Source organism: Citrus clementina, unplaced genomic scaffold (assembly GCF_000493195.1).
Source record: "Citrus clementina cultivar Clemenules unplaced genomic scaffold, Citrus_clementina_v1.0 scaffold_5, whole genome shotgun sequence".
Lineage (NCBI taxonomy): Eukaryota > Viridiplantae > Streptophyta > Magnoliopsida > Sapindales > Rutaceae > Citrus > Citrus x clementina.
This window is the reverse complement of record NW_006262201.1, coordinates 42580827-42592885: the sequence shown is the minus strand read 5'-3', so window position 1 is coordinate 42592885 and position 12059 is coordinate 42580827. Positions and strand designations below refer to the sequence as shown.

Below are 12059 nucleotides of genomic sequence, written 5' to 3'. Positions count from 1 at the left end.
GGCTATATATTTGCCTTTGGGAAAAAATGAAACAACAAACGCCATGTGAAAACAAACCTATTAATGGTTCTAGATTCTAGAGAGGGTCATAGTGTATCATCAAGCCTTCTTAGTTCGAATCAAGATCATCTCCTGATCTGATTTTTATCTGAGCAAGTGCTATTAATATAATTAGTGGTTAATAAAAAAAATTAAATATTAATCATTCACTGATATTAAAATACAAATAATAAAAAATCTATAAAATATCCAAAATACTCGTATCAGGAGAAGGTCTCAATCCACTTAGTTCTCCCAAAATCTAAGAGACTCCTCAAAGAATCTCCGGATTTTTCATAATGCAATCTTTAGCGATGACAACGTGGCAACCGCTGGTGAGTGTCCACTTGACGTGAATCAAAAAAGACTTTTATTTAGTCCTGTTGGAAAGCGAAATCTCCGCATCTTATCCAACTAGTACTGCCACGTTCGTCTAATTTTGTTTCACCTGGGTCACCACGTGTCCGCATTCTAGATATCGATGACATGGCAACATCTTTTGGCCATAATCTTCTTCTAGCGGATAAGCTGAATTCGTGGAGCTTACGTGTTACTAAGTACGTGGCAGAGAATTCTTGGGGATCGAGATGCCACGTGTCGGAACGATCAATAAAAAGGCCCAGAACTAGGTTGTCTGCCGTTAGACGAGGAAACCCGACATGCGTTCTGACGCTGGATTATGCAATTTGGATAAGCTTAACGTCCAGTTGGACAACAATTTCAACTACTCACGGAAAAACAATGTCATGGTCACAAACTCACAATTTTTATCCATGTAATTGAACTATATAAAAGGAGCTGTGGAACGTTTCCTTGCTTCAGATTTTGGAAAGGGAAAGACATGAGCTGTAACAAATTTACACGAATTTGATGACAATGCTGGTTGTCGCGACTTATGATAGACTTCATTTTCGCGAGAGGAAAGGCTTCACCGACTCGACAACTACCTGCATTGCAACCAAAAGATTTAAATCAATGAGACACTGACATTCTCAATTGAAGCCAGTGTAAAGGAAAAACATAAGAAACATAATACACTCAAAAGGCAACGTCGTATGGCAAATTAGCAAATTCCAAGTAACTTATCTGAACAAGATTTCACTGAAATCAAGAATCATGGATCCAAAACTAATTTAACCCTAGATCTCATCTGAGATCGTAATATATTAAAACTTTAAGTATGTCTATGAAACATCTGTTTTATCTTTCAGGATCACTTCTCTAACATATGATTTCTTACCCTCCCATCATAGGACAGAGAAGCAAAAATCCAAGGCTCACGAGAACTCCAAGCAAGGCCTGTGATCATAATAAGAATATAGTCAAATTAAGTTCAACATTTACTGAGAATAATGAACCAGTGGATTGAAGCAATTACCATACACACTGTCTTCATAATCACTATATGAATTGAGTAATGAATTAGCACGCTGATTTGGTGATTCAACTAAGCTGTCAAAAACACAAAAAGAAATAAATATTATAGATCAAATTAAACAAGGGAATAAGATGCATAATACAACATCTAATACACAGACAAGAAGACAAACCTTTCGGATGGAAGCTCATCATGGTTAGACGTGGAAACCAACCATAAATTTACAGTCGAGTCCGTACCAGCGCTCTGCAGTATTTTAACTCTGCTTAAAAATCTTCATTGTTTAAGCACACAATATGTTTTTCAGTCATTTAACTACTTTCAACAAGGAATACACCGTCCCTAAAATGTAAGAATATTCTCATGCAGCCATGAATGGGCAATCTGTATTCAAACTTGAAACTAACACTTTCCATAGCTACAAAAGAGTGCCAAAAGAGGAACCACATAGGATGAATAAGTAGATCTGAGATTCTTCTGGCATTCAAGATCAGTAAAACTATCTACCACTTGAGAGACCATTAAGACTTACCAAAATAAATCCATCATACTCAGGGTTACAGCAGACAGCCCAAGTCCTGCCAAAATTATCAAAAACAGGTCACAATCAGAAAACTGAAACTACTGCAATAGGAGTATCTCATTTACAAGGGACTCAGATCATTAAAAATCAAATAAATGTACTTGAAAATGGCTATATCACACACTCATGGAAACTTGCATCTTGTAAAAGCAACAAAGTAATCTAAAGGTAGACAGAGTAGTGAGTGAGATAAAACCTATTAACCTATTACCAGTGTGTGTGTCCGGGGAGTTCCTGGATAGGTGCCTTCAGCATTCTAAGATCCCATAAATGTATCCCAGATTCATCTGCTGCAGTAACCTATAACAGGTAACAAATTTGTTTTGCCAAGAGAAGTGAACAGAAGTTACTAACATTATCATATTTAAAAGATCAAACGCAGGAGTAACCTCAAGAGATATGACTAAAATAACATTCAGGAGAGTAGTTTTGAGAGAAAAACATTTTGTTCTTGACTCAACTAAACAAGTCTCTAAGTTTAGTATTTTGCCTAAATATATTTTTGTTAGGTAATTAAGCCTTAGTAAACTCAAACTATGCTCATTTTTTGAGTTTTAACAAGTGATAATATTTCTGTCATCTACATAGCACTGCAATGACGAGAATCCGACATGACTGCTAGTGCATAGATTAGTGACCAAAAACAAATGACGAGAATCTGTCATCTACATAGATTACTAAATGAAAAAGATACTACACAAAATGATCTGTGATTGACAATACCATATTATTTATCCAGCAGATCTAGAATCCAACATGACTGCTAGTGCAACAAGTAATAGCCCAAACAATCATTTTTCTTTTTGGTCACTAATCAAATCAGCACCCCAGATTGTGCAGATTTTTTCCCAATCTGTGTACACTTAATTGATTCATATGTGTGAAGGAGACATGAAAACAGCAATCTTACAAGTAAATGCTTTTTCTTGGTGTCATAGTCCACATTGCGGACGTGCGCATGCTCGATTGAATTTGTCTTCCTGCAATAATATCACTTTTATCATTAGCCATGGCAGAACTTTATGTTCAATGCATGCATTGTATAAATAGAAACATCAGATGATTAAGAGCTTCAGGAATTCCGCTCCAATCGTGGTTGAAAGAAAACGAGAATCTAGGAATTGCAAAATATTTGTAGATTTTGTCCACAGTAAAGCAACTGGATGGCAAGTTTGGTGTTTACCAAAAATAAAAGAAAAGAGAAAGTAGAACCTATTGCATTTAAGTTGGTATCCACATGCAAATTTTACTCACAAGGACTACTGGTTATCCAAATAAAAAGCAGTAACACAACAAATACGTATACTCATGCTTCAGTCAAAAAGGCATCTAGTAACAGTTATGTGAGTAGGTTGTGATCAATTGATAATCATTTTAAAGAGAAACAAGAGAAAAAGGGATGCAATAACATACCCCATTGATCTGAGATCCCAAAACTGGACTGATGATTCACAAGTCGCTGCGACAGCATTTACATCATGCGGATCCCATGCTCCACCAGATAAATAATGCAGCATACCAGATGACTGTTTAGATTGTACCTAGATTAAAAAAAATAAACAAATAAGATGCAAAATGAGAAAACCGAAACTATGGTTGATGTTAGGGTCTGCACTAAATTTCTGCATAGCAGCAACTATAAGTTTCCATTCCACCAGCTAAAGATTCAAAATGCAGCACAAGGCACTTCATTATCACCAAAATTTAGTTTCATGGCAAGAAGTACATACCGAATCAAAATTGCAAAGAGTACTACATGAATTTGATTAAGAGTTTTACCTGGGCATTCTTGTTTGAACAATCTAAGCTCCACAAGAAAATATTTTCCTCGTCTATGCTGACCAATTTATCATGTCTTCCAGATGACCACCAAAGAACGCTATCAAGGATATACAGTATATACATTCAGCGAACAAAAAAAAAAAAAAAAAGCTACAATCCTAAGTTCCTCATAAATGCACAAAAAGACCTAAAATTTTTGTTTAGCATATTGTGCTTCCAACAATAAATTTACCATAATATAATGCAATAGGATATCAAAAATGAATACGTCTGACTGAATTCATTAAGTCGTGTCTCAATTTATTCTATAATTTCATCAAGTGTTCTTGTAATTTAAAATATAATTGTGAAAAGTCAAACTTTGGAGTTTTTGAGGAAAAAGTTGAGAATGTGTGATAAATAAACTCACCAATTAATCTTACCAACATGTGCATCAAGAGCGGCGATAAGCTCCAACTGAGGTGAATTTAGCTGGCCATACAACTCTGGAATTTGCCATATTGCTGCCCCATATGACTCACCTTCAATAACACACCAAACAAAATCAAAACAAGAACTGACGAAAATGTATTAATCAAACGCAACACATACAGAAATCAAACGGTTACCAGTGGAAAAAACAGTGGAGAAAATCCGTTGATCGAACGGACACGAACTGAGGTCCCATATTTCGTTAGGATGCGAGAACAAACCCTCGCAAATGAGCTCGGTTCCACCGGATGAAAGCCGAAGCAAATGCACCTAAAAGATTTTTGATTCATTAGATCTAGCCACCGAAACTTGGAACATAAATTCAAATTAATCTCTAAAGATGAAAAAGAAATAAAACCTCGTTCTCTTCTTTGAGGCTGAGAGTTCCAGTGAGGAAGCTGGTGTGATCCGTGTCTGCTTTGACATCTGATATGCATCTAGCCTGCGTGTGAAGACAAAACTTGAGAATCTATGAACCAGGATTTATAAAAAAATTGAAAAAGAGCGTTCGAGTTTTGTGAGTTACTTGATACTTGAGACCATAGCCTATGCCTGAAGATCCTCCTTGCATTGTTGCACTTCGATTCGATTCAACGAAACTCGGAGTTTAGTCATCAATCGGCAAACGCCATTACTGTAGCTTATATTTCCATCATTTTCCTTTTTCTTTTTAAATTTTTTTCCCAATTTTGGGCTTTTTAAAGCCCAATGAACCGGCCTTTTAGACTCTAGTTTTATGAATTATGCATTTTCCACCAGCACAAGCTCCTAATCAATTGAGCATGAACGATGTATAAATACAAATTTTCCTATTTTTTTTTTATTTACAAATATATATCAATAACATTTTTGTTGGATAATTTTCACATAAATTCAATTCATTAATTGTATTAAATTTAATATTTTTATAGGTTGTATAGACAAAAAATTTACACGACCACATAAGAATTTATATCTATATTATTTTGCTTGAGGATGATGCATATTTTAGATTAGAGAGAGTTTCAAAAAGATTAAAAAAAAAATAAGAAATAAAAATTGCACATGCTCTTTTTACCCAAACGATATTTGGGTGGACGAATCAATCATGCATTTCCATCCGGGGCTTAATAATTTGAGTATGCATGCAGCTTGTGTAGATACAAAGACTAACGTGAAACTTGACAATTTGTCAATTTTCGAATGAAAAATAATTTGAATGCGGCAAAAATTCAACAACTTTTAAAGCAATTTTACGCCAAAATATGCTTGCAAATGATTTTGAAGTTCTTGATGAGTAAGTTAATAAATTGCAAGTTTCGCATTTAAGATCCAATTGTTATTTACTTGGTAAGAAACAAGAAGCTAATCTGTCCATAATCGTTAGCACAGGCAATTAATGCATGGGTATGAATCCATTGTTTTACCGCAATAATAATAACGTTTAATAATTTCTTTATACTGCAGCTCAAGTTTTGGGAGTGAGGCTTATCTTTGCGTTGTTTACAGAAAGAGTAATGATATAGCCACAAACTCTTGTACAAATTTATTTTGTACAAACTGATGTGGCATAATAAGATTGGTTGAATTAAATATCACTTGGCCCACATGATTTGTTTTTATTAATTTATATTTTCATTCAACCAATGAATTAATACCATGTCAGTTTGTACAAGAGTTTGTGGTTGTATCATTACTCTTAGAAAAATATGTTCAAATTTTCTGCAATTATAAAGGTGTTAATTTTATATATCAATTTATTATTCTAGCCCAGTCTTATTATCAGCCATAGAATTTAATTACTTTGAAAATGTAAATCGAACAAATATTAAAAAAAAAAAATGATTACGCGGTTTCCAAAAATTACGGCTTCTTTGTTGCATTGGCGCTATTAACTTTGGCTAAATATTATTGCAATTTTATATAGGAGTATATTCTATTTGCCTCCCCTTTATATAGGATTATAATTTATGAGAGAGCTCCCGTGGTTACATACGGCCTATTGTTATTGCAATTTAAATTATGCTTTATACAACTATTAGGAGCAATTGTGTGTGATTTATATTTTCAAAATATTTAAATTTTATGTCTAACGTCAAGAATAGATGTAAAATAATAAAATAATATATAAAATCAACACCATCATAACTACAGTAAAATTTTAATCAAATATAATATGTAAGAAAATTTTCACTAAATTTTTAGTTAATTCTCATTTTTCCCTCAAGTTTTGTCATACTGGCTTCATTATCTTGTTCAGTTACTAAGTCACAATAATGATCAGAGACAATATAAAAATAACTCAAGAGAGAGATAGAGATTAGTCATTAACCATTTTGTCAGCGTCAGGATTTAGGATTTCACTAATCAAATTAAGAATCTAATTATAGTTGAGTTGTTTTACCGTAAACACAATTAATAACCACACAATCATAATAAAAACATATTTTTTTATGATTTATCACTTTAATCATATAATTTTAAGGCAATCCTCTATGATCGAACAACTCCTCCGTAGCTAATACCTCAAATTAATTATATTCGTCATTATATCATATTATTATGGATTGAGATCCTCTCTTGATCTAAGCACTCTTAATCTTTTACATATCTTATATCACATATATTTTAATATTAATAAATTATTAAGATTTAATTTTATTTATTTATTAATCACTAATTATATTAATATCACTGATCGAATAAAAATCAGATTAGAAAGGGATCATAATCATATTACCATCGTCCTTGGCCGCCTTTCCGAGTACACGTTGCCAATAAAAACATCTGCGCCATCAATTCGATAAACGTGCAAACGTGTCAACGCTTCTCGTCCTCTGCCGATAAATATAAAAACTTAATGTTGATTCCCGCACATCTCAAGATTAATTCTCAGGGTATAAATTCCATATTTTTGCTTAAAAAGTCTATTACTTTATGCTAAGCTTTCTGTCTGAACCTCTTTTTATTTGCTTCAAAAATAGCTTCTTCTTCTTATTATTATTATTATTATGCATGTTTTGATTAGGCATAATTATGTTTAAATACATTAGGCTAAATAATTAATATTGAAAAAGTCTAAATACAAGTGAACTTAAATAAATTACTTCTCAATAATTTAATAATTTGAATTAAATAATCATTTTTACTAGCTACAAATTAAGGCCAGCCTGATAAATTATAATTCAATAAATTTATAAAATAATATTTAAAAAAAATCATATATTCCCATTTATATTATTAATTGCGTAATTTGAAACTAAATCTATATATAATGTCTATATGCCTTTGTGTAAAATATGCTCTCATTATTACTTAATCCCTTCTTGAAATTGATTTTGACTTAAATCTCATCTTTAATTTTTCATAATGCAAAAAAAAAAAAAAATCAAATGGCATTATCATTTATTAACAATAAATTACTACCAATATAAGGCAACTAATTACCATCCAAATAAAACATAACAAATACAAAATCAAAATAAATCAATGTGGTCGTACTGTCCAGAAAAAATAACATTTTCATAAATTAATAAATTTATTAATTTAATGATTAACTAATATTCGCTAAATTAATAAAATTTCAGTGGTCTCATGCATTTAATTTATGCAGATTTCACAGCATTATTTATTATTTATTTAAAAAAAGTGTCATCCATTTTGAGTCCAGTTATTTAGCTACACCGAAGAGTATTATTTATACATTGTCAAATTTTCTTTTATTCTAAATATAAATAGAATTAATCTAATATTTAAAGAATAAAAATATTTGAAAAACTATTAATTAACGCCATTTTATTACTTTACAAAAACCATTGTTAGCTTTTATACGAGTTCTGTCTTACTTATCTAAGAAAATATTATTAGTTTTGTACGTGGTACAATATTCAACTTCTTAGATAATAATCATAAAAAATAAACTTTGGTTTTCCGAAATTGCTATCCCACCTGAAATAAAATATAATGGGTAAAAGCTCGTTTAGTCCCTATATTTTGAAGTTAGTGTCCGTTTAGTCCCTATATTTTTAAAAATACCTCAAACCATCCCTACAATTAAATTATTGACATTTTTACCATTATCTTTTGTTCCTTTTAACTTATTTTTATAATATTGTCCTATTATAATAATTTTTAGACATTATTAAAAAGAAAAAAATAACCCTATTATAATAATTTTTTTAGACATTATTAAAAAGAAAAAAATAAATTACCAGTTTAACAACAAAAAATAAAATAAAATAAAAAATATATATTAATTTTTGTGGAACACGCCCTTGAGTTAAAATATTAATTTTTCTAAAAAAATTGATAATGTAATTTTTTACGATATTAATTTTTTAGACATACGTGAGCTTCCACAAAAATTAATATATACCTTTTTTGTTTTTATTTTATTTTTGAGTTTAATTTGATAATTTAATTTTTTATTAATATCCAAAAAAGAAACATTATTGTAAAAATGTAACATTGTAAAAGCAAGTTAAAAATAAAAAAAAAATAATGGCATAAGTGTTAATATGTAGTAGCAGGGACGTTTTAAGGTGTTTTTAAAAATACAGGGACTAAATAGACACTAACCTCATAATATAGGGACTAAATAAGCTTTTACCCAAAATATAATATAATGACCGACTCTTTTAAGCTTGAAAAATAAAAATAAAAATTGAAGACGTAGTTGTTAGGCATGAGAAGTCAAATTCTATTATGTAACTTGAAAGAAAAGCATATTAGCCAAACTTCAAAATTAAAAAATTACCCTCAAAAGTTTAAAAGTTTACCACCCAAGTCCATTCTCTTCACACTAAAAGACGGATTCATCTTCCTTCTCAACTACTTCTAAAACCACCATAACAGTTTAACTTGTCATCTTCTGTATCTTTCTTTCTTTCGTTCTTTCTTTTTTTTTTTTTTTGGGAATATTAGTCGTCTGTTCTCTTTAAGTACCTCTCCATCTCCATGTAAATTTCTTTTGCGAATGAATCCAAAACCAAGATCCAAACACAGCCGTTAGGGAAAAAAAAATGCTAAAGAGTCCTACAAAAGGCACCATGCAAATCACTAGATGGGTAATCGATCTTGATTGGCGCCTTCTCTTGTTAATTATTCCTCCTCTGTCCATCCTTGTCTTCCTCTCCTTATCTTCCATACCCATTAATTCATTTTCCACTTTTACCCCTATCAAATCTTTTATTTCCAACCGTACCCTCACCCCCACCACCACAACCTCAACAAACTCGGCCGATTTCGTAATCTCATCTCCGAATGGGGCTAACCCTGCGGCGGCTCAGTGGAAGGACGAGTTGCTTCGATCGAGAATCGCCGTGTGTTTGGTCGGTGGGGCCCGGAGATTCGAACTCACCGGTCCGTCGATTATCGAGAATATTCTCGAAGTGTATCCTAATGCTGACCTTTTCTTGCACAGCCCTTTGGATAAAAATGCTTACAAATTTTCTTTACTAAAACTCGCGCCCCGGCTCGCATCGGTTCGAATTTTCGAGCCCAAGCCGTTGAATGAGACCGAGTCACAAGTCCGCGTTCTCACCGCCGCCCACTCACCTAATGGCATCCAGGTTCGCACTATTTTTTTTCCGGTTATTATCTATTATTAGAATTTTCAAATATCTTTAATTTTCTTTTTTTAAATGATTTCGAAAATGGTAGCAAAGAGATAGGTATGCTGTGGTTGTACCTGTATACCCGTATCTAACTATCTATCTCCAAATGGGTCCCCGCGTCTGTGACTTTAAATAGTTTTACTAATGGGTGTGTTTGGTTTAAACTGGGAACCGCACAACTTTGCTCATTTTGTTTAATAACCCCATATAAAATGATAAAATCTTTTAAAATTATTATATGTTTCAAACTTGCTCTATTTTTATTTGAAATAATGAACTTTTTATATTCAAAATTTATAATAATTTTAAAAATATTTTAATGATTATCATTTTCCACGAGCTAATTTGCAAAAAGCGTTTTTGGTTTTGAATATTGAGCTTGCGAAATTTATCAACCAGATCCCTATTATTTAAATGAATTATTATTATTATTATTATTTGCAGATAATTTCTGTTGAACCAAAACGATATTTTTGGTACAATTTTCCTGAATCCAATGCTAGAAGCAATCGGATCTTAAATTTCGAAAATTTTGAATTACTGGAGAAAAGTCTCCCTTGCTTAGTTGCTTTGTTGAATAGGTTCATAACTCGCGGCCGCGCACATATAGCACGTGAACCCAGTCATTAGTACTCGCCACGCGCGTACAACGAGTTTAATTATTAAAACGGGGGTATAACTGACAATTGCTATGTTACGCAGGGTCTGCTTCAGTACTTCAATCTCGTGGAAGGATGTCTAAACATGATAGAAGCCTACCAAAAAGGGAACAATTTCACATACAAATGGATAGTCCGAACCCGTGTTGACGGGTATTGGAACTTGCCACTTGATCCGGATAACTTTATTCCGGATCAATATTTAGTCCCGCCGGGATCCAGTTTCGGCGGGCTCAACGACCGGCTGGGTATCGGCGACCTCAACACATCGATAGTAGCACTTTCACGCTTGTCTCTAATCCCTCAACTCGACTTGGCCGGGTTTCGCCAACTCAACTCGGAGACCGCGTTCAAAGCTCAGCTCACTACCCACCACGTGCCTCGTTTAACAAAACGACTCCCGTTTTGCATAGTAACGGACCGAAAGTACGGGTTCCCTCCATCTAGATTTGGTGTGCCCGTAGCGGCGATGTCGAGTAAGGGACCGTTGAGTGGGGCCAAGTGCAGGCCGTGTACGGCCGTGTGTCGAGGATCGTGCGTGAATGACGTCATGCTTTCTCTCTACAAGGGGTGGAGTTGGACGAACTGGGAAAATGGGACGCTTGAATTGTGTGATGCTCGCGGTGGGTGGGAGAGTGATTGGGAGGAGATTTTTGATAGGGTTGCTGGGAAGAAACTTGCTTCTGCGAGAAAAAAGGTTAGGTCTTTGGGTGTGAGAAGATGTGTTGATGATTTTAATAAGATGAAGAGAAGAGCTTTTAGCTGGGAAGCTCCTCCACCGGAGGACATTTGCCGACTTGGCTTAGGGAGCTAGCATATATCATTGTTATTGTAATCATTATTTTTTTGTGTGTTTGTTGTATAAAATGAAAAAAAAAATTTAAAAAAAAGTTATTTTTGGGTTTTTTAGGAAATAATTTCGGTATACTGCCATAGGTTGTGGGATTCAACTGTGCTGCAACTGTTGCGCTATTGACCATGCTCAACTTTCTGTTTTGTATTATATGAACCATTGGATGAATCCTTCTTTAATCTAAGGGTTGAAAATATTTATTATATAATTAAATGATTTACGGGCAACCGACAAAGCCATGGCCACCACTCATTCGATTCAGCTTTTTGTTCCTTGTTAGAGTATCATCAAATATTTATTTATCATTTATATGATAAATAGAAATAGAAGTGTAAAAAAAAAAATCACCTCCTTATATATATATATATATATATTATTTTAATCAAATTTTTTCTCTATAACCGTAATAATAATTAGAACACTTTTCTTTTTTCATAAATTATGAGATAAAAAATAATATAATATTAAACAAAACCTTCCAAAAGACTCTCTAAATAATATAGTATTTCTCACTCTTTAAATAAATAACAAAATTTTATTTGAAGAGATGTTCTTATATTTCAATAACAAAAAAAAATTAAGAATAGATGAACATTTGCGTTAGGGGTGGTAAAAATACCCGCTTGGTCTAAACCTAAACCGCATCCAGGCATTATGACCCAGCCCGGGTATGACACTGGACTAATCTTGAGTATTACTT

At 32.9% G+C, this 12059-nt stretch overlaps 2 protein-coding genes across 3 annotated transcripts; one reads left to right on the top strand and one right to left on the bottom strand.

The window, feature by feature from the left end:
* Positions 1-234: 234 nt before the first annotated feature.
* On the bottom strand, positions 235-4899 carry LOC18040791 (WD repeat-containing protein DWA2). Of its 2 annotated transcripts, XR_002905543.1 has the most exons (14): positions 4780-4899; positions 4612-4695; positions 4391-4523; positions 4192-4303; positions 3780-3879; positions 3414-3541; positions 2911-2980; positions 2212-2300; positions 1950-1995; positions 1590-1663; positions 1418-1491; positions 1280-1338; positions 802-986; positions 235-711 (listed from the first exon to the last, which is right to left on the bottom strand). XR_002905543.1 is itself a non-coding variant. In XM_006435267.2 (13 exons), exons 1-13 carry the CDS (start codon positions 4822-4824, stop codon positions 945-947), a joined length of 1056 nt encoding a protein of 351 aa, XP_006435330.1. In that variant the 5' UTR covers positions 4825-4899; the 3' UTR covers positions 731-944. The 2 variants fall into 2 exon arrangements, 1 of the variants encoding a protein (XP_006435330.1); XM_006435267.2 differs by lacking the exon at positions 235-711 and having other exon boundaries at positions 731-986.
* A 4041-nt stretch (positions 4900-8940) lies between these two features.
* LOC18040790 lies at positions 8941-11576 on the top strand. Its single transcript, XM_006435266.2, has 2 exons — positions 8941-9802; positions 10550-11576. The coding sequence occupies exons 1-2, from the start codon at positions 9254-9256 to the stop codon at positions 11318-11320; spliced, it is 1320 nt and encodes a 439-aa protein (XP_006435329.1). The 5' UTR covers positions 8941-9253; the 3' UTR covers positions 11321-11576.
* Positions 11577-12059: the final 483 nt, after the last annotated feature.